At 33.0% G+C, this 18,808-nt stretch overlaps 3 protein-coding genes across 3 annotated transcripts; 2 read left to right on the forward strand and 1 right to left on the reverse strand.

The window, feature by feature from the left end:
- The first annotated feature begins 8,708 nt into the window (after positions 1-8,708).
- LOC133678184 (ACT domain-containing protein ACR6-like) lies at positions 8,709-11,370 on the forward strand. The gene is made up of 7 exons (XM_062100416.1): positions 8,709-9,132; positions 9,221-9,266; positions 9,394-9,508; positions 9,765-9,832; positions 9,906-10,490; positions 10,595-10,699; positions 10,780-11,370. Exons 1-7 carry the CDS (start codon positions 9,068-9,070, stop codon positions 11,173-11,175), a joined length of 1,380 nt encoding a protein of 459 aa, XP_061956400.1. The 5' UTR covers positions 8,709-9,067; the 3' UTR covers positions 11,176-11,370.
- Positions 11,371-12,695: 1,325 nt separating this feature from the next.
- LOC133677806 (uncharacterized) lies at positions 12,696-14,135 on the reverse strand. The gene is made up of 3 exons (XM_062099930.1): positions 14,005-14,135; positions 13,783-13,917; positions 12,696-13,452 (listed from the first exon to the last, which is right to left on the reverse strand). The coding sequence occupies exons 1-3, from the start codon at positions 14,098-14,100 to the stop codon at positions 13,006-13,008; spliced, it is 678 nt and encodes a 225-aa protein (XP_061955914.1). The 5' UTR covers positions 14,101-14,135; the 3' UTR covers positions 12,696-13,005.
- A 3,326-nt stretch (positions 14,136-17,461) lies between these two features.
- LOC133678295 (chitinase 2-like) lies at positions 17,462-18,808 on the forward strand. The gene has a single exon (XM_062100578.1). It carries the CDS (start codon positions 17,661-17,663, stop codon positions 18,576-18,578), a length of 918 nt encoding a protein of 305 aa, XP_061956562.1. The 5' UTR covers positions 17,462-17,660; the 3' UTR covers positions 18,579-18,808.

Consider the following 18,808-nt stretch of genomic DNA (forward strand, 5'->3'; position numbering starts at 1 on the left):
GCAGCAAATTTCAGTTTCTATGAAACGGCTGTATAATTCTATGTTCGTATTAAATGTTGCAAGTTATTAAAGATTTAAATAAATTTGAAAGAAAAAAAAAATAATTTTGATATTATGGGACTTCAGATTTAATCTTCAACCATTACTCCATTAGTACTGCGCATGTGCAAATTACCATTAGGATGATAATAGGTTAGGTATGCAGCCAAGCCCCATACCTAATTAACCGGTAAAAAATATTATAGCAAACCCACCTAGCTAGAGGGCCAAATTATATTTTTCATCTCGATCAAGTTTTAGATTCTTAAAATGTCACATGAAAACCGTATAATTTCTTCTTATTTCATTAAAAACTAATGGATTTACTAAAATCTCTCACACGAGTTAGAGGTGGTTATTTTCAATTTGATTAGGTTTTTATAAGAAAAAATAACTAAACCAAAATTTAAAAAAAAAAAAAAACCAAAACAGGTTCAGATCGACCGATTTTGATTCGGTTTGTTTTTTAAAGACATAAACCGGTTCAAACTGGTTTGGCTTGGTTTTTTCAGTTTGACTTAGTTTGGCTCGGTTTTTTTTTCCGGTTTGGATTCGGTTCGGTTTTTTCAGTTTTAGCCTTATAAAACCAAAACCGAACCGGTTGGTTTTTTTTAAATTTTAATCGATTTTTTTCACGGTTTGGTTTTTTCGGTTTTTATTTTCAATTTTCTCGGTTTAATCGGTTTTTCAGTTTTTTTACTTATCCCTGCTCACGGATAAAATGAAGACTTTTTATATTATCTGGTTTATCACATTACTTTTGTATTATCTAAAACAAGGATTTTAGACAATTCATTGGTTTTTTTAAGAGAAAAAAATCATGTGAGTTTCAAGTAATTACTTACGATTTTGTTCGTTAAGAGCTAAGGAAAGATCTAATTGAGAATTAATTCATCGATGACTAAAGACCTAATTGGGATGAAAATAGGTTGGTGATATATATAATTAAGACTATCTTTAAGGGTTTGAGAATTTACAAGGTTTCTCCAAAATATTATTATATCTCTACCACGGTACATTCCACCCTCAAAACCATATCAAAGCCATATCCGCACATCATACTCGCTTCATGCTTGCCAAAAGATTTGTTTAAACTTTGACAATTAAAATCGATCATATTCATAAAAAAAAAAATAGAAATTCAAATTCTAGAAGAAAGTTTGTATTTTTTTTAGCCAAGATTTCTTTTTTTATTCATGTATTTTTTTTTAACAAAATTAACAAGTCTTTATTATTAGTAACATGGTTTTTTTTAATTAAAAATAAAGAAAAATCAAATATATGTTTGTAAAAAATTAAAATAATGCAAGAACATAATAAGAACAAATTTTTTCTCCATAATTGATGTTGTTACCCATTTTTGAGTTCCCACACAAAAATAAAAAATACAAAAAAAAATATATCAAAAAAAATATTCGGAAGAAATCCAAAAAAATAATTGGAATGAGAAAATGATGCTGCAATGCTGAAAAATAGCCAAAAATTAATTGAGAAGATTTAAAAATGCAAAATATTAAAATTTGACCGTTTATCGTTAACTGACGAGAGTCGTGTTGATAAAGAAAATTTAATTTTAAAAAAAATATATTCAAAATCAGATGTTTATGGACTCAATTAAATTTTATCTAAAGTTTAATTGAATTTATGGAGGGTTTGATTTCAAGAAAAATTTTATTTTTAAGTCAATTTAGGCTTTTATTGAAAGAAATTAAAATTCTGGGGTTCAATTATAATTTTGAAGAGTTGATTTGGCCAACTTAGGGGCTTAATTGCATAATTATTGAAGTTTGATGGCCAATTAGGGATTTAATTGAAACAATCCAAAACCAAGGATCAAACCGGACAATGCGCTAACATAAAGGGATCTAATTAAACTTTTTCCGGGAGCTTGATTACAAAATTGCATTAATATCCAAGGACCAAATCGGAAATATCATTTAAAGTTACAAAACGGTGCCGTTTTATTCAACACTGTTTACTGTCTTCTTTAGAAGACGTTACGTGAGCTGGCCGAGAAACGTTTGCAGCGGCGAAGGCGCGATTTGCTTCAATCAAGGGGGCATGTTTCACTGCTACCATGATGCACGCCGACCGTTACTCCATCCCTGCAACAACAAAGAGAAAACGCCTGCATCCTCTGGCTATAAAAGCCAGAGGATGTACTGCACTGGAGGGGGAGGAACGAGAGAGGAGAAGAAGAGAAAACAGGAGGAAAGAACAGGACAGAAAGGGAGAAAAGGGAGAAGGCAACGAGACAAAAGGAAAAGAAGAGAGTGTAAAGAAGAGAGAGACAGAGGGAGTGAGAAGGAAGAGAGAAGGCGAAACCAACGGAGGAGCCGAGTGACCGTCAGAAAACGAGACATCGACAGAGGAGTTGAGCCACCATCTGCTCTTCACTCTTCCAGAACGAAGGAAATAACAGAGGAAGCCACCATCACCAGCGGCTTAACTTTTTTTCAGAACCAGGGAACCAGCAGAGGAGGCCAGCATCACCATAGGCTTTTCCTTCTCCAAAATCACGAACCCAGTAGAGTAGGTCAGCACAATCATCGGCCTCCTTTCTCCAAAACCAGGTACGTTCATTTCCATTCTTAATTTCTGTAATATAAATGATGCATGTTAGTGTGTGTGTGTGTGTGTGTGTGTGTGTGTGTGTGTGTATAAAGACGTAAGGAAGCCAATACCTGAAATCATTCGTTGCAGTATCTGTTTTTTTTTTCGTTCTTGCTGTCTGCAAGAAGGAGGTGAACAGTGCGAAGGTAATTTAATTACTTTCGCACTGTTCATGCACGCGTAAAACATTACGATGGTTGGGTCTTGGTCACTGGCATGGGCGACCCAGCCAGCCCAGCTCAAAAAAAAAATTAAAAAAAAAATATATGATTTTCGTGTATATATTTTTATTGAATTTTACTTAATACTAGTTTGTATTTTTATAATCAATATTTTTATACTATAAAAATAAAAATTCATTATTAAAATACCTGATTTTCATCAAAAAATAAAAAAATATTTTTTTTCACGTATATGGTCAAGTTTCTTAAAAAAATTAAAAAAAAATCACTAAAACTAGGCTAATATTTTAAAATTTTCAAAAAAAAATATTTTGTTTTCTTTTAATATCTAGGATTACGACCTTATACGTAAGATGTATTTCAGATATTAAATTCTTTTGTTGACATCATAATTACCCGATAAGATAAGAATCTCCTTAGCAAGAAGTACTTTTCTTAAACCATAAATGGATTAACAATTAAAAAACATGACAAGATCTTATATTTTATTAAATAATAAAACAATACAGCTTATCTTCATAATATTTCATTAGAAAGTCCTTCAATGACCCACTATATTCTTCTCAGGTAAGGGATATATATCTTTCATTAAATATTATTAGGATAATTACATTGTAGGACCTCTTTTTACAAAAATAACAAGATTTATGGGCTATAAATATACCATGAAAGCTTCATAAAAAAGTTCACAATCTCTAATTATCTATTGTATTTGTATTTTCAGTACATTTCTCTCTAGAATATTCTTGGATTTTCTATCTAAAAAAATATTTATTTAAGCATCAGAGAATCTCCACCTTTACCAAATAGAATGTTTTGCAGGTATTAGTAACAAGCAACTTTGACTAATCAAAAACCAAATATAAACCATCAACTGTCTTGGCTAATTAACTGGATTGGCCAAACTATATTTTTCATCTCGATTAAGTTTTAGATTTTCAATTGTCACATTGAAATCATATAATTTCTTCTTATTTCATTAAAAATTAATGGATTTACTAAAATCTCTCTCGCGAGATAGAACGAAGACTTTTTATATAATCTGGTTTATCACATGACTTTTTATATTATCTAAAACAAGGATTTTAGAGAATTCATTGGTTTTTTTAAAAGAAAAAAATCATATGAGTTCCAGGTAATTACTTACGATTTTGTTCGATTTTGTTCGTTAAGAGCTAAGGAAAGATCTAATTGAGAATTAATTCATCGATGATTAAGGACCTAATTGGAATGAAAATAGGTTGGTGATATATATAATCAAGACTATCTTTAAGAGTTTGAGAATTTACAAGGTTTCTTTAAAATATTATATCGTTACCACGGTATATTCTATCAAAAAAATTATCTCAATTCAATAGCTTAAACTATTAAGTAAAATTTTAAAATATGATTTATATTATTTTCTAACATATTCCACCCTCAAAACCATACCAAAGCCTTGCCAAAAGATTTGTTTAAACTTTAACAATTAAAATTGATCATATTCATAAAAAAAAAATAATAACAATTCAAATTCTGGAAGAAAGTTTGTATTTTTTTTAGCCAAGATTTCTTTTTTTATTCATGCATTTATTTTTAACAAAATTAACAAGTCTTTATTATTAGTAACATGGTTTTTTTAATTAAAAATAAAGACAATTCAAATAAATGTTTGTAAAAAATTACAATAATGCAAGAACATAAGAACATATTTTTTCTCCATAATTGAAATTATTATCTTCTTATGAATATTCATTTTAATTGTTATATAATTAAATAAATAAAAATTTTGAAAAAGTAGCTCCCGTGAACTCAAAAAATCTACTTCCATTAATGCTTATTATCATAGAAAATGAGAATTGTAAATTTAAAATTCTATCTAATTAAGTTAACGAACCAAACAAAATCTCATAAGGAATGGAAAAGAGAGGAAATAAAATTATATATATATATATAAAAAAAAAAGCCATGACCCATTTAGTTCAAGATGAAATGGACTGTTATAACGTCTACAAAAAGAATCAAGTTGATTGTTATTCGGTACAAGATCAAGTTTTTTTAACCTCTGCAAAAACAATGGACATATATATTAAAAATTTTGATGGCTTTAATGCACGCATAGGCCATGACCTACTTTTGTTTTTTACTGGTTTTTGTGTTTATAGTAAAATAAATACATAACATGTTTTTTAACTAAAATTTATAAAATTTTGTTTATTTTTATATTTTAAAAGTTTTTTAAAAAAAAATTAATTTTTTTAATTTTTTTCTTTGCTTTAAATTGATATATTTTTTATGTTTTCAACTCATTTTAATATTCTTATATAAAAAATAATTTTAGAAAAATAAAAAATATATTATTTTAATATATTTCTAAATAAAAAATACTTTAAAAAATAATTACAATTATATTTTCACCAAACATTTTATATATATTTTTTATTACATATAAACTTTAACCACAATTTTTACTAAAACCATAAAAGACACCTTCGTTCCCAGATTTTCGTCGGCAAAGTACTGTGGCAACAACCATTAGATTAGCAACTACAAATATGAAATGTTGGGCAGTGATTGGTGAATGAAGCTCAAATTGATCATCAACACGTGGAAGAAACTCTTGCATATTTGGACGGTGTGCTCATCTCCAATACCGCTAAAATTTGGTGGATGCAGAAGTCAGCACACAACACTAAATTGTAATAGCATGATCAATCACTTCAATTTTAAAGGTATATCTTCAGGATTGTTGCGGTCTCAATGATTTATTAAATGCTCTTCATGTTAATGGGGAATCATTCTAGACTGGATTTCTCGCTATAAATGAACTTGTGGGTGTGTTTGTCCTTTTCAAGACAGCAAAATTCAGTAACCTAGCCACAAGAGTAGCGTAGACAAATAGTGAGAGGAAATTCAGGCAAGTTCTCAAATGGAAGGCAGAGTGAAGTTGGCCTCAGTTTTTGTGGTCCTTGTGGTGCTAGGGTTCTTGGTTTTGGGTCCAAAATCTGTGGAGTGTGCATTTAGCATCCAACTCAACCCATGCACGCTTTCACAGTGCATTGCCGACTGCAAAAAAGCCTTGCAGGAAAAGTTCCTCAGTGCAACCTGCACAACTGGGTCTCAGGGGAAATTCTGCATTTGCCTAGGGTGAAATTATCCACACACAAAAGCCAGTTCCGAATATCAAACTTAAAAGGTGAAGTTGTTGCCTCGCCCACCTACCTAAATTATTAATAGATACAAGCTATGCAAGATTGTGTAATCTTACTTTATTCTTCTAGCTAATAAGAGTTTGTAAGTTGTCCCTCTTCCCTTAAATTAATCTGAAAAGCAGTGCTCTTCTTGAGCATTATCACTAGCAATCGTTAATATTATAAGGTCAGTAATCTTGTAAATTTGTACTGCTATGTCCTGTTTTCTGGTGTGAAGGCTGGTGGCTTGGCAACCAGCCCCTAAAATCCATCAGAGCTCCAATAATGACCCCACTACAACCTGAATAAATCCTTCTAATTAATCATTTTGGAAACTAGAGCAACATTCCAGCTGTGCGAGACATGGTTGTGAATCTGGAATTCATTTCATTAGGTTGCCGGTCTTTGACACTTACTCGGCTCCTGCTGAGATGAGGACATATGGAAACAAACTTCTCGGCTAAGATTTAGAAGCAAGCTGAGAAATCTGTGCAAAAATAACTTACAGCTCACTCTAGCAAGGCAGGGAAGTTAGCAATGGCCCGAGGCAAAATGTAATAGAAAACTGTGCTCAATCACTTTTTGCATCAATTCTTAGTTGCTGGTAAAGTGGAGTCACCCTGTGGATGATATCGAACTCTTTTTCAATCTCGAGAGAGATTGTCAAAAAGGCATGCAAAACGAGCAATAAAAACCATATCCAACCTGCACATAATACTGTCTAAGGATTTAAACAGTCAACTTCCACTACAAATCACCCATGTCAAATTCAACTCTTGATTAGAAGAAGGATATCAAGACAGTTCCCTCTGTACTCATTAAGGCCTTCAGATTTAAGCATTCAACCAACTCTAGCGTCCCTCTTAATGGCCGACTCTTAACTAAGAAAATGTACTCCTGACAGCTAGACAACTTCCCAATTTGGTAGATGGTATTTTAGCTCTCACGGTTTGCTAAGCATCAACTCCATTGTGAATGTTGCAGTCCAAAGTGGAGGCCTGCATCTTGAAGTCTCACCATAGTCTTCTCTGTTTCTGCAATTAACTCCATTGCTTTTAAGAAATCACGTTTTTGAGGTCAGATGTTGCCCCAGATTTCTTGCCACTCAAATTAGATTGTGTTTGATTTTAGGTTAACAGGGGATCAAATGCTTGTGTATTAACATTTTTTTTTCTTTTAATCATGCTTGATTTTAGGTTAATAAAATATTATTTTAATATATTTAAAAAAAACCTTTAAAAAATAATATCTAACACTATCTCAATCACCTGAAAAATCAAGAGAAAACTAATAAAGTTGATTAACGTGCAATTCTAGAAGAAGGTTGATTCATCCACATGCTTCCAAAAATATTCTGAGATTGACCCTCTTGAATAAAAGAAAGAAAGTAGATGGCTTGTTACGGAGACATACCTTTCATCAAATCTAACGAATATCTCAAGTTTTTTTTTAAGAAAAAAATAAATTCTTCTTTAAATACAATATTTATCTATTTTAAAATTCTAAAAAATAATTTTCAGTTTTCTGAATTTATTTTGAGTTTGAAAATATATACTTTAATTAGAGCTTCTTTACGAATTTCTTATTGTTTTTCGAATAAAAAAAAACACATGAACAATTAAAAAAGATTTTCTTTTATATACATGCATTTTTTAATGCTGAAAATAATTAAATTTATTTTTTATATTTTTCATATTTATTTAGTGTTATAAATTTAATTTTTTATCATAAAATACAATTTAAGGATTTTCTTGTTTTGGAGTTAACAATATAAAATAATTCTTAGTGTGAATGAAATAAAATTAAGATTTTATAGTTAGATTATTAAAAATAAAATATATATGATATTAAAATGATTATTATAAATTATGTTCTTGATTTGTATGAGAAAACAGTTGCAGTTTTAATTTATTTTCTCGTGAAAAGATAGATTTTGATTTTTAGAAAAATGGATGATGAATTTTTAGTTTTTCATTAAAAAATAATAATAATGTTTCACTAAACACACCCTAATTATTATGTACCGTGGATTTCTAATAAAATAAAAAGAAATGAAACATTTTAATTTGAAAATTTGTTTATCTTTTTTTTTTACTTCAAATTAATATATTTTTTTGTTATTTTTATATTATTTTAATGCATTGATATTAAAAATAAATTTTAAAAAATAAAAAATATTATTTTAATATATTTTTAAATTAAAAACATTTTAATAAATAACTGAAATTACACTTTTAAATAAACTCGTACTGAACGTTGCCACGTTCATTGTTTCTCTATCACTCCACTTGTCATCGCAGCTTTATCTTTACACAGATCAAAGATATGTGCTCAGTCAATTCAACATGTCTTTGTTTCATCTTTGCTTCCGGTGCTCGGTCTTCTTCGTACCTCGAATTTCTTATCCTTATCCACTGTCTGAAAACACTCTCCTGTCAAGTGTGGCCGTTTAGAAATGATCATTTTTTATAAAAAAAAAAAAATTGGATATTTGTTGGATATTCTTGGAGTTCCAGATTTGCTACAGGCCCTTGCCATTGGCCATCGCCGAATATTGGATCAGAATTTATTACAAAGCAAATGGAAAACTGATCAAATATATTGTCTTTTTTTTTTCTTACCAAGAATTGTCAAATGTGTACGTACCGTAAGAACTTTCCTACTTATTATTTCAATGGACAATAAATCAACTTTAACCTCTCAAAGCTGTCACGCGCGAGACAACATTTCAAGAATGCCAGGCCACGTGCTACATCCTAAAGTCCATCAATGAGAGGGCAATTGAATCCAAGAAAAAGACAACTCCTAGGAATCCAAGAAATTTCTTCTCTCCCTCGTTTTATAGATGGCAACCTTAACTGTTTTTTTCACGTAACCAACCACTGTGCTTGTCGTTAGTATTCTTTCGGGTTTCTTCTGTCTATAAATGGAGTATTCTTTCGGGTTTCCGTCTGTATATGGCCTCAGCACTCCACTGTGTTTCTCACTGGGGATTTATTAGGCACCGTGAGAGTTTTGGTGGTTTCTTATTCAATTCCTAATAAAGATCAAAGAAACCCAGAAATGGATGACCGTGATGGTGATGATGATGCATATGCAAAGCTTGTAAGGAGAATGAACTCTCCAAGGTATTTCATTTCTCTCCCGTCTGTTCATTGGTAGGAGAGAGTACAGTGTTTTTTTATTACATGACCCTAGCTTACTATGTGGTTGCAGAGTTGTGATTGAAAATGATGTTTGTGAGCATGCCACAGTCATTCAGGTAAATTACCTTGAACTTTCAATAATGCAAGAATGTTTATCCATCTAGGATTTCTTTCATGTTTTTTGTTATCCACTTGTTTCTTATCTATTTGTCTTAATTTCTATTTCTATTTTTCTTTGTTTAGGTGGATACTGTCTACAGGCAAGGTACTCTACTTGAAGTTGTTCAAGCTCTCGCAGACCTAAACCTTGTAATAACAAAAGCGTACATGTCTTCTGATGGAGCGTGGTTCATGAATGGTACAGTTAATTGAAAACTCTTCTCAAATAAATGATACCCTCTTTCTTCCTTCAATTTGACTGTTGAGTTCGATTTTCAGTGTTTCATGTGACTGATGATGAAAACTCTTCTCAAATAAATGATACCCTCTTTCTTCCTTCAATTTGACTGTTGAGTTCGATTTTCAGTGTTTCATGTGACTGATGATGAAAACTCTTCTCAAATAAATGATACCCTCTTTCTTCCTTCAATTTGACTGTTGAGTTCGATTTTCAGTGTTTCATGTGACTGATGATGGTGGAAACAAAATTAGAGATGAAGGCATCCTCAATTGCATAGAGAAGGTATATAGTTTCTCGCTTATTCTCTCTGTCATATGAAAATCTTTTTTTGTAACTGTTTTGCTTGCTTTTACAGGCTCTTGAGACTGATGCATATATGGTTAAATCAATGGGGAAGATGCTTCTTTCTAAAGAGCATACTTTAGTTGAACTGACCGGCACTGACCGGCCTGGTTTGCTGTCAGAAGTATGTGCAGTGCTGACTGACCTGAGTTGCAATGTCGTCAATGCGGAGATTTGGGCACACAATGCAAGAGCAGCAGCAGTCATACACGTTACAGACCAGTCAACTGGAACTGCAATTGAAGACCCGAGGCAGCTTTCCCTGATAAAGGAACTTCTTTATAATGTCCTGAAAGGTCTAGGCGATTATAGGACGCCAACAGTGTCCATTTCTTCTCCTGGGGAAATACATATAGGGAGAAGGTTGCACCAGATGATGTTTGCTGCCAGGGATTTTGAAAGGCCTCTCAGCGAGGATGACAATAGCGTGAGGCCATCCGTAACAGTATCTGACTGTCCCGATAGAGACTACACTGTTGTTACAGCGAGGTCCATCGACCGGCCAAAGCTATTGTTTGACACCGTGTGCACTCTAACAGACATGCAATATCTGGTGTTCCATGGAACAGTCAATACTAGCAGCGATGAAGCTTATCAGGTATTTAAAGACATGATCCCTTTCAGTGGATTCCCTAATTATGACCTAAGAAGCGGCTTTTTTTCATTTGTACAAAATGCTGAAGACAGTTTATATGATTGCAGGAATACTATATCAGACATGTCGATGGACTCCCTGTGAGCTCAGAAGCAGAGCGACAACGTGTCATGGAGTGTATTCAGGCAGCCATTGAAAGGCGAGCAACAGAGGTATAGCTGCACCTCTTTTGGAGATTTATATTTTCCCAGTCCATATAGCACATCTTCTCAGGTTGCTCGCCCTCTTGCAGGGACTACATCTTGAGCTGTTCACAGATGATCATTTTGGACTTATCTCAGATATTACAAGGATACTTCGTGAGAACGGTTTATGCCCCAAAAGGGCAGAAATTTCGACAAAGAATGGGAAGGCAAAACATAATTTTATTGTCACAGATGTGTCTGGCAACCCTGTTCAACCCAAAACTATCTATTTGATCCGGCAGCAAATGGGACAGCCCGTGATACAGATGAAAGGGAATTTTAAGTATGTCTCCGAAATTTCCCCAGCAGAAACCAAGAAGTTTCCTCTTTGGGAGCTTTTTCAAATGCCCAGGTTTCCAAAATTTTGGACTCATCAAATCCCATTCATAATATGCTTATGGTTTGCAGACATTGCAAAAACGGCAGAACAAATTGTTGCTTAAAGGACTCCATTTCCGTGGGACCATAAGTGACTTCAAGCATGTGCATACATCAAAATGAACTTCAAAGCTAATTGTTAGTTTACATGGTTTGTGTACAGCTATTGTACAGATTGCGTTTTGGGTTTGTTATAGTGAGACAATGAATATTGTAGAGATGAAGATCATTAATGAAAAGTGGCAAATATGTTTTAGCAACGATTTCTTTTCGCACAGCATTGGCTCAATTTTCTACAAACTGTTTTTCTCTCAAGCTGCACCCTGGATAGTGCTCTGTTGCAGTGTTACCATGTTGATGGTATTGAGTGACCTTAACTGGTCAACTGCATCTGCTACAACATATTGAATGAACTTCCATGTCGGATCCATCAATTCCTACTTTTAAGCTCCAAAGCAATTTAAAAATAGGATTTCCCCTTCTTTCTTTGCGGGATAAAGCGAGGCCCCTGCAGTTGTTGGCGAGGAAATTCCCGCAGAGCAACCAACCTTGAAACAATCGACACTAGAAAGGTAAACTGGATTTTTCAACTGAAACTTGATCACTCACTATACAAGTTAAGAAATCCATAAACTGTCATGATCTATGTCTGCGAATATCATGGGACATCACCATGCTTCCTAATCCAACATCTCTCAAGAAAAGGAACTAGCAATATCAGGAGGAAAGGTAGGAGGCGGATAACAAATGATGCACGAGCTGATTACCGGGTGCACCAGGGGCAACCATGTAACGGTAGATCATTTTGTTAAGAAAAAACTGTACTCTTACCACTGACGGCCGATTGTCGTCGGTGTTGTTCACGAGGACCTCCTTTCTGTCCAGGCTGAAGACATAACATCTAGCGGACGACATAAAGGCTGGAGCTATGTGATGCTAAGCAAACCCTATCGATAAAATCTTTTGTTGAAGCTGATCTGTCGTGAGTCTCTTTATTTATTTATACTGCTTGTAAACTAAAAGGATACAGATTGGACTAAGGTAGCGTCGATGCACGTAAGGCTTGCGATTAATTACTCTTTTCTTTCCTTCTATGGAATCCGAGTAAAAGGTGGTGTCTTATGGGAATTAGAATGGTTCTTCGCGGATTCAAGTGTATAGTTGTATAAGAGATGGATCAAAGGGTCAACAATACTTAATTTCACACACAAAAACCCTAATTGGCAGCAAAAATCTTAAGAGAATGAAACATCTAGATAACAGCAGATCAAAGTTTTGCAGACAGAATTGCACCCAAACACGTTTACCTGGACAAGAGCATTTACAATGAGAAGGGGGCAAATTTAAACGGTGGCGTGCCTCCATTTACCATATTCTATAGCAAATGATAACTGCACAACAACGATCATGGAAGAGAAAGAAATTAAGTACAACTAGTTTTATCAACGTGCTCATACAGACATACAAGAGATGCATGAACGGTGCAGATTCAACATTATATGGAACATAGAAATCTTTATGAGCAACCTTTAGATGTCGATCGAGCCCCATTCTGTGCACATTGGATAATAGCAACATAGAAATCTTGTAACCAATCCGATAATGAATTGTATATTATCACTAGAGTATCAATTAGCACGTATCTCATAACACCCTATTTCGGCGTCAAAGAAATAACTTGTGCCATAGATCTGAACCAAAAAACACTCACACAGACAACGCCATTCACAGCAAAACTATACACTACAGATCAGTTCCAATTTCCAACTTAGCTGATCCCACTCTAGAACAACTAGAAAGCCAATCCAAAGAATGCAATGGCATATCGTATATGAACAGAACTAAACCTGGAAAAAAGAAACTAAACACGAATCATACCCTTTCCATGCAATCATTCAAGTGGGCAGTGGTCCGCCAGCAGAGCCACCCAATCCCGAACCAAACAAGAACAATATCGTGGACACCACAAAGCTCCAGATCAAGAAACACAAGCACACAATGCGCCATTTCATGGAAACAAGGTCAGTCATCCAGTCTTTCTCTTCAGGCAGTGTATAATACTCATCCATAACAGCCTTCGTCAATGCATCTAGAACCTTCTTTGACCGAACATCAGAATTCGAAACCTCAACTCTCGCTTCTTTTAGAAGCTTCACCGCAACATCTGCCTCCAACCCCTCCACTGGACCGATCTTTGAACCGCATAGTTTGCCTAGTCCATATTTCTCGACGGAACCTGGTCCGTCTGTGATGGTGCTGATTTCTGAAGTTGGAGTAAGATCAGAGACAGATAATGTGTCTGTCGAAGCCCAAGGAGCCGGATTTAAAGGCGACACGGAGATCTGAACCGAGGAAAAGAATTTATCCAGACAAACAGAAATCAAAATACAAATAAAATAGCTAGATGACAACATTTAAAGGATTTTTAATCATTTCAACTGTGATTTTTTCTTAACAAAAAATAATCAAAATGAAAACAAATTATTAGAAGACATTTAAGGATTATGTAACAGGAAATCAGCATAAATTAGAAAAATAGTAATCTGTGATTACGATCGCAGCGAGTTCAAAAGATAAAAATTGAAGTAATATACCTAAATCAGTTTTGCGTAAGAGAAAAATCGAAATAAAATCGAAAATAAGGAATTTCAATGAAATGAAGAGAAATTTACTTGTGCTGTTTGGCCACAGTGATAAGCATCAGAGATGTCTGAAACTAGAGAGAAATCACTCAATTCGCTGTTGATTTCCGGCGAAACAACTTCGGCGGCCGAAGAAAACACACCGCTCAAGCTTTTCTTCGCGATCTACACAAGTAAGAGACTTTCAAAAAGAGATTCGGAAATATAGAGAGTAAACTTAGGGTTTGGAGTTCAATGACTTGATTAATTAACCTTTTGTGGCTTCTTCAATTGAGACTCTTTGAATTTGCGAGCGGAAGAGGATGATGATCGCGAGAGTTCTTTTAATGGCGTTTGGTACTCTTTCATTTTGGCGGGACAAATTTGATTTTTTATTTGTTCTTCTTTTTAAAAAAAACAACAAACTGAAATAGATGAAAAGGTTAAGGGAGAGTCTTATATATAGTGGAGCCCGGGAATATGGAGGTTACTGATTAAGCGCTAAACGCTTAAATTATGGGTTAATAGTTTCTGGTTACTAAGAGGGTCATTAATGGTTAAAATGTTGAATTTTTTTTAATAACAAATTTGAGGATTTTGAGATTTGATAGAGTTAGATAAATTAGCTCAAACTTTTTTTTTTAATCATAAATATTTAAGTTAATTTACGTACATCTCGACTATTTCTTTAAGATTCTAAAATCAACAGTTATATAAATTATCAATAGTTCTGAAATTTATAATATTTTAATTAATAACTTCTAAAAAGACAAACTCAAAACTTAACTAATTAACCTATATCTCTCCGAAATATTACCCAATCTTTTTTTATTAAGTGACTTATTAAATTTTTAATATAGCTCGCCTAACTTTACATAGGTCATGCAAGTAATCATAATTAAAAGAAAACCCATTAACCCTGCCTTTTCTTTCTCACTGTGGTGTTATTAATAAAGATGACAATTGATACTTACAGGTAGGGTTTTATTATATGCATGCGATATTCATTATTTATTTAATAAAAAATTTAGATATACTTCAGAATATCTATATGAATATTTATTATTCAGATATTATTTAATATTAAAAAAATACTGTTTATGAGTTCTTGTCATTTCAATATGGAATTAAATTAATATTGTTTACGGGTTATTGACGTTTTATTATGGAATTAAAAATAATATTTTTTTACCCTTCTAATTGTTTATTTTGTTAAGATAAGAAAAAATATATCATTTCATCATGTAATGTTTTTTTTATGCTAAGAGATTTTAAAAATTGTTCATTCGTTATTTTTTAAGGGTCCCGAAAGCCTGCACCCAGTTGGGCCAGTCCCGGGCCTAGCTAGAAGCCTGAATGGTCTGAATTGGGCCTGATAAAAGTCAATCAGGCCTTCCTTAAGCCCGGATCGACCTGACCCATGAGCAAGTCTAATATAAAAAATAGAGATAATCATTGTTGCAATCAACACCTAACTACCCCTTGTAATTAATACATCTTTCATTGTCTTCTTGTCATTCCTGGGATCGCTCTTCTCTCTCTGTTAACTTCGTCATTTTATTTCCAGCAAAACTATCATCGAAATTACCTAACTACCCCTTGTAATTAACATAAACAGCTTTAATCGAAAGATGATGAAGGTGTAAATATAAATCTAAATTTAGGAAATTTTCTAGTAATTTCAAGACTTCTATATAAACTTACCTCATATTTGATACTTTTTTTCCTGGTTTGTATTTAATTTAGTTTCTCCCTCCAGAGCCTTAATTATCCAAAAAAATCAATTCCCGTGAAGATATTATTGTATCCCAAAACACATTATTATTCATTACAATATTGTAATTATAACATTACCTCTTTATCATTTTATCTTTTGTTTTTACTTCAGAAATAATGTAATATTTTTATCATGATATAAATATTTTTAAGGATTGTATAGGGTTATTTTGGTAATTGTATTTTTAATGTACAATAAAATTTATAATGTAACCCTTAAATAAAACAATTCAATACCTTCTTCGTAGTAGAGTTTTTGTATTTTTTATATTTGATAAAATAGTAGAATTACTACATTACATTTACCATTTAAATTTTTCAACCTAGACTTCAGGGGTTTAGTTGTAATTTTATAATGATTTGTTTGTTATTATTGTTTAAACATAAAAACATTTTCGGTTATGTACAAATAAAAAAAATAAAAAGCTATTGACATGTGTCTCACACTTGTTTGCCGCTCCGCTACCTTCTAGCGACGCGTGCGACTAATTCTGGTGATTGTAATTGTGATTTTGTCGCATTATTTGATTCATCCCGGCATCTCTTTCCTCTCTCGGTGGCATGTGTGTGGTGATTTAACGTGGTCCGGTCTAAAATTACTTTACTTTTCTTTATTTCTTTTGCTTCTTTTTTTTCCTTGAATTTTGTGCTAGCCATAAAAAAAAACCACATCAACCCTTCAATTTATTTTTTTTCTTTTGATTCAATCCCTCTTCTCTTATTTGCAATTGTTTTATTTACATTGATTATTCCTAATTAGATTTTAATTATTTCTAATTGGATTTTATTTTCGATTTCATTCGTGGTTGTTAGATTTTTTTAATTTGTTTTCAAATTTGGTCTTCATTCTTTTAATTGCTATTTGTTTTGTTTTGAATTATTTTCTTTGTTGTTTTGTTTTGTTTTGTTTTTTTTCAATTGCACTCCTAGACATTTATTTTCATTTAATTTTTATGTCAAATTTGTTCCTAATTCTTTTAATTACTATTTTTTAATCATTATCTTAATGGATTTGCTTTTTTTTATAATTTCACCCATAAACATTTAATTTCATTTGATTTTTATGTCGAATTTAGTGTTAATTCTTTTAATTGCTATTTTTTTTTGTTTTGCATTGTTTTTTTTATTGATTTGTTTTATTGATTTCATCCCTTAAAATTTGTTTGATTAAAAATCTTACTTCTTTGTTTTTTTAGGTTTGTCTTTAATGGGATCACCCCGGTCTCATGGTTCGAGTAATAGATTTGAAGAATTAGACCGAGTCGACTTTCATTTTTGTTTAAAGTGTTATTTTTTTAATATTTCTTTTGCGGGTTTTTTTTCGTTTTTCTATTTATAGAATCATTCTAATTTCATGTCTCAGGTCATGTGTTTGATTTGTTGACTTGGGTTGGTTGTCGAGTTCGTTTGATACTTTTTTTGTTATTTTTTTTTTGTTTGGACAAGTTTTTAAAATTTATACTTTTAAATTGGTTTGTAATAAACTTCTTAACAATAAACAAATCTAGGATTTCATAGATTGCAAATTTTTTATGATTTTACCATGTTTGGAATGTTTGTTTATATCTATAAAAACCACCATTATTCCAAGGCTTTAGCATAGAAAAAGTAGAGGTGTCTACGGCGACATTAAAATATGAAACAAAGAAATATTCTATCAAACACTAGCAGTAGAGTAGTCGCAACAGTCTTCCTAGTAAAACAAATCAACTTGCTCTTTATATATATATATATGAAGGGAAACAAAGAAATGTTCTATCAAACCAAACACTAGCAGTGGAGTAGTCGCAAGTCGCAACCGTCTTCCTAGTAAAACAAACCAACTTGCTCTTTATATATATATATATATAGTAAAACAAATCAACTTGCTCTTTATATATATATATATATATATATATATATATATATATATATATATATATATATATATATAAGATGGTAACAAAATAGCGGTCTTTCCACTAATACGTGCATCAGTCAAGAAGAAATACTCTTCAGTCTGAAAATTGCATCCACGGCAATCCACATATAATATTTTGATACTTTTAGCTTTGCTCAATTCATGCCCAGTATTTCCGCACTGACACGGTATATATAGACAAGGTTAGCACCCAAGAAAACACAACCTCTTGAATCCTGAACAGCTACAAGAAATGGAGTTTTCAATGTTGTTCATCACCCTTCTTATTCTTCAAGCTATCTTCCCCTCTCAAACATCGATCCAAGCAGCCCCTACAAAATCAGACCTCTTCCGTGAATACATAGGGGCCGAGTTCAATAATGTCAGATTCACCGATGTCCCTGTAAACCCTAATGTTGAATTCCATTTCATCCTCTCTTTTGCCATTGACTATGACACCTCCAGCTCTCCCTCCCCCACCAATGGAAAATTCAACATCTTTTGGGACACCGATAATCTAAGCCCTTCCCAGGTTTCTTCTATCAAGAACCAACATTCCAATGTCAAAGTTGCCTTGAGCCTTGGGGGGGATAGTGTAGCGAATGGCTATGCTTACTTTAATCCTTCCTCTGTTGATTCTTGGGTTTCTAATGCTGTTTCTTCACTCACACGGATCATTCAGCAGTATAACTTGGATGGGATTGATATTGATTACGAGCACTTCCAAGCTGATCCTGATACATTTACAGAGTGTATAGGACAACTCATTACAGCCCTTAAGAGAAATGGAGTCATCTCGTTTGCCTCTATAGCTCCTTTTGATGATGATCAAGTTCAGAGCCACTACTTGGCCTTGTGGAGGAAATATGGGCATCAGATAGACTATGTCAACTTCCAATTTTATGCATATGATAAGGGGACATCGGTGGCCCAGTTTCTGAATTACTTCAACACGCAGAGTTCTAATTATAATGGTGGTAAAGTATTGGTGAGCTTTATCAGTGATGGAAGCGGAGGGTTATCTCCAGCAAATGGCTTCTTCACAGCCTGCAGTAAGCTTAAGAGTCAGAACCGACTCCATGGGATTTTCGTTTGGTCGGCAGATGACTCTAAGGCTGGTGGTTTCCGCTACGAAAAGCAGTCACAAGCTCTACTGGCAATTCCTCACTAATATTATTAATTACCATGAAATTCGGCTTAATTACTCTATGTGATAAATTAGATTCCATGGTCATGTACTAGTAATCTATGATTATGTTTCTGTGTATGCAATACTTGTATTCCAGATTCGGTTGTTTTTGCTGATGTTGGTGTGCCTTATTCCCCTGGATCAATGCTGGATAGCTGGTCTACCAAGTACTCGATAGATTGTCTGTGAGAATCATTTTTTGATTTGGCTCA

This window comes from Populus nigra, chromosome 18 (genome assembly GCF_951802175.1).
Source record: "Populus nigra chromosome 18, ddPopNigr1.1, whole genome shotgun sequence".
NCBI classification, from domain to species: domain Eukaryota; kingdom Viridiplantae; phylum Streptophyta; class Magnoliopsida; order Malpighiales; family Salicaceae; genus Populus; species Populus nigra.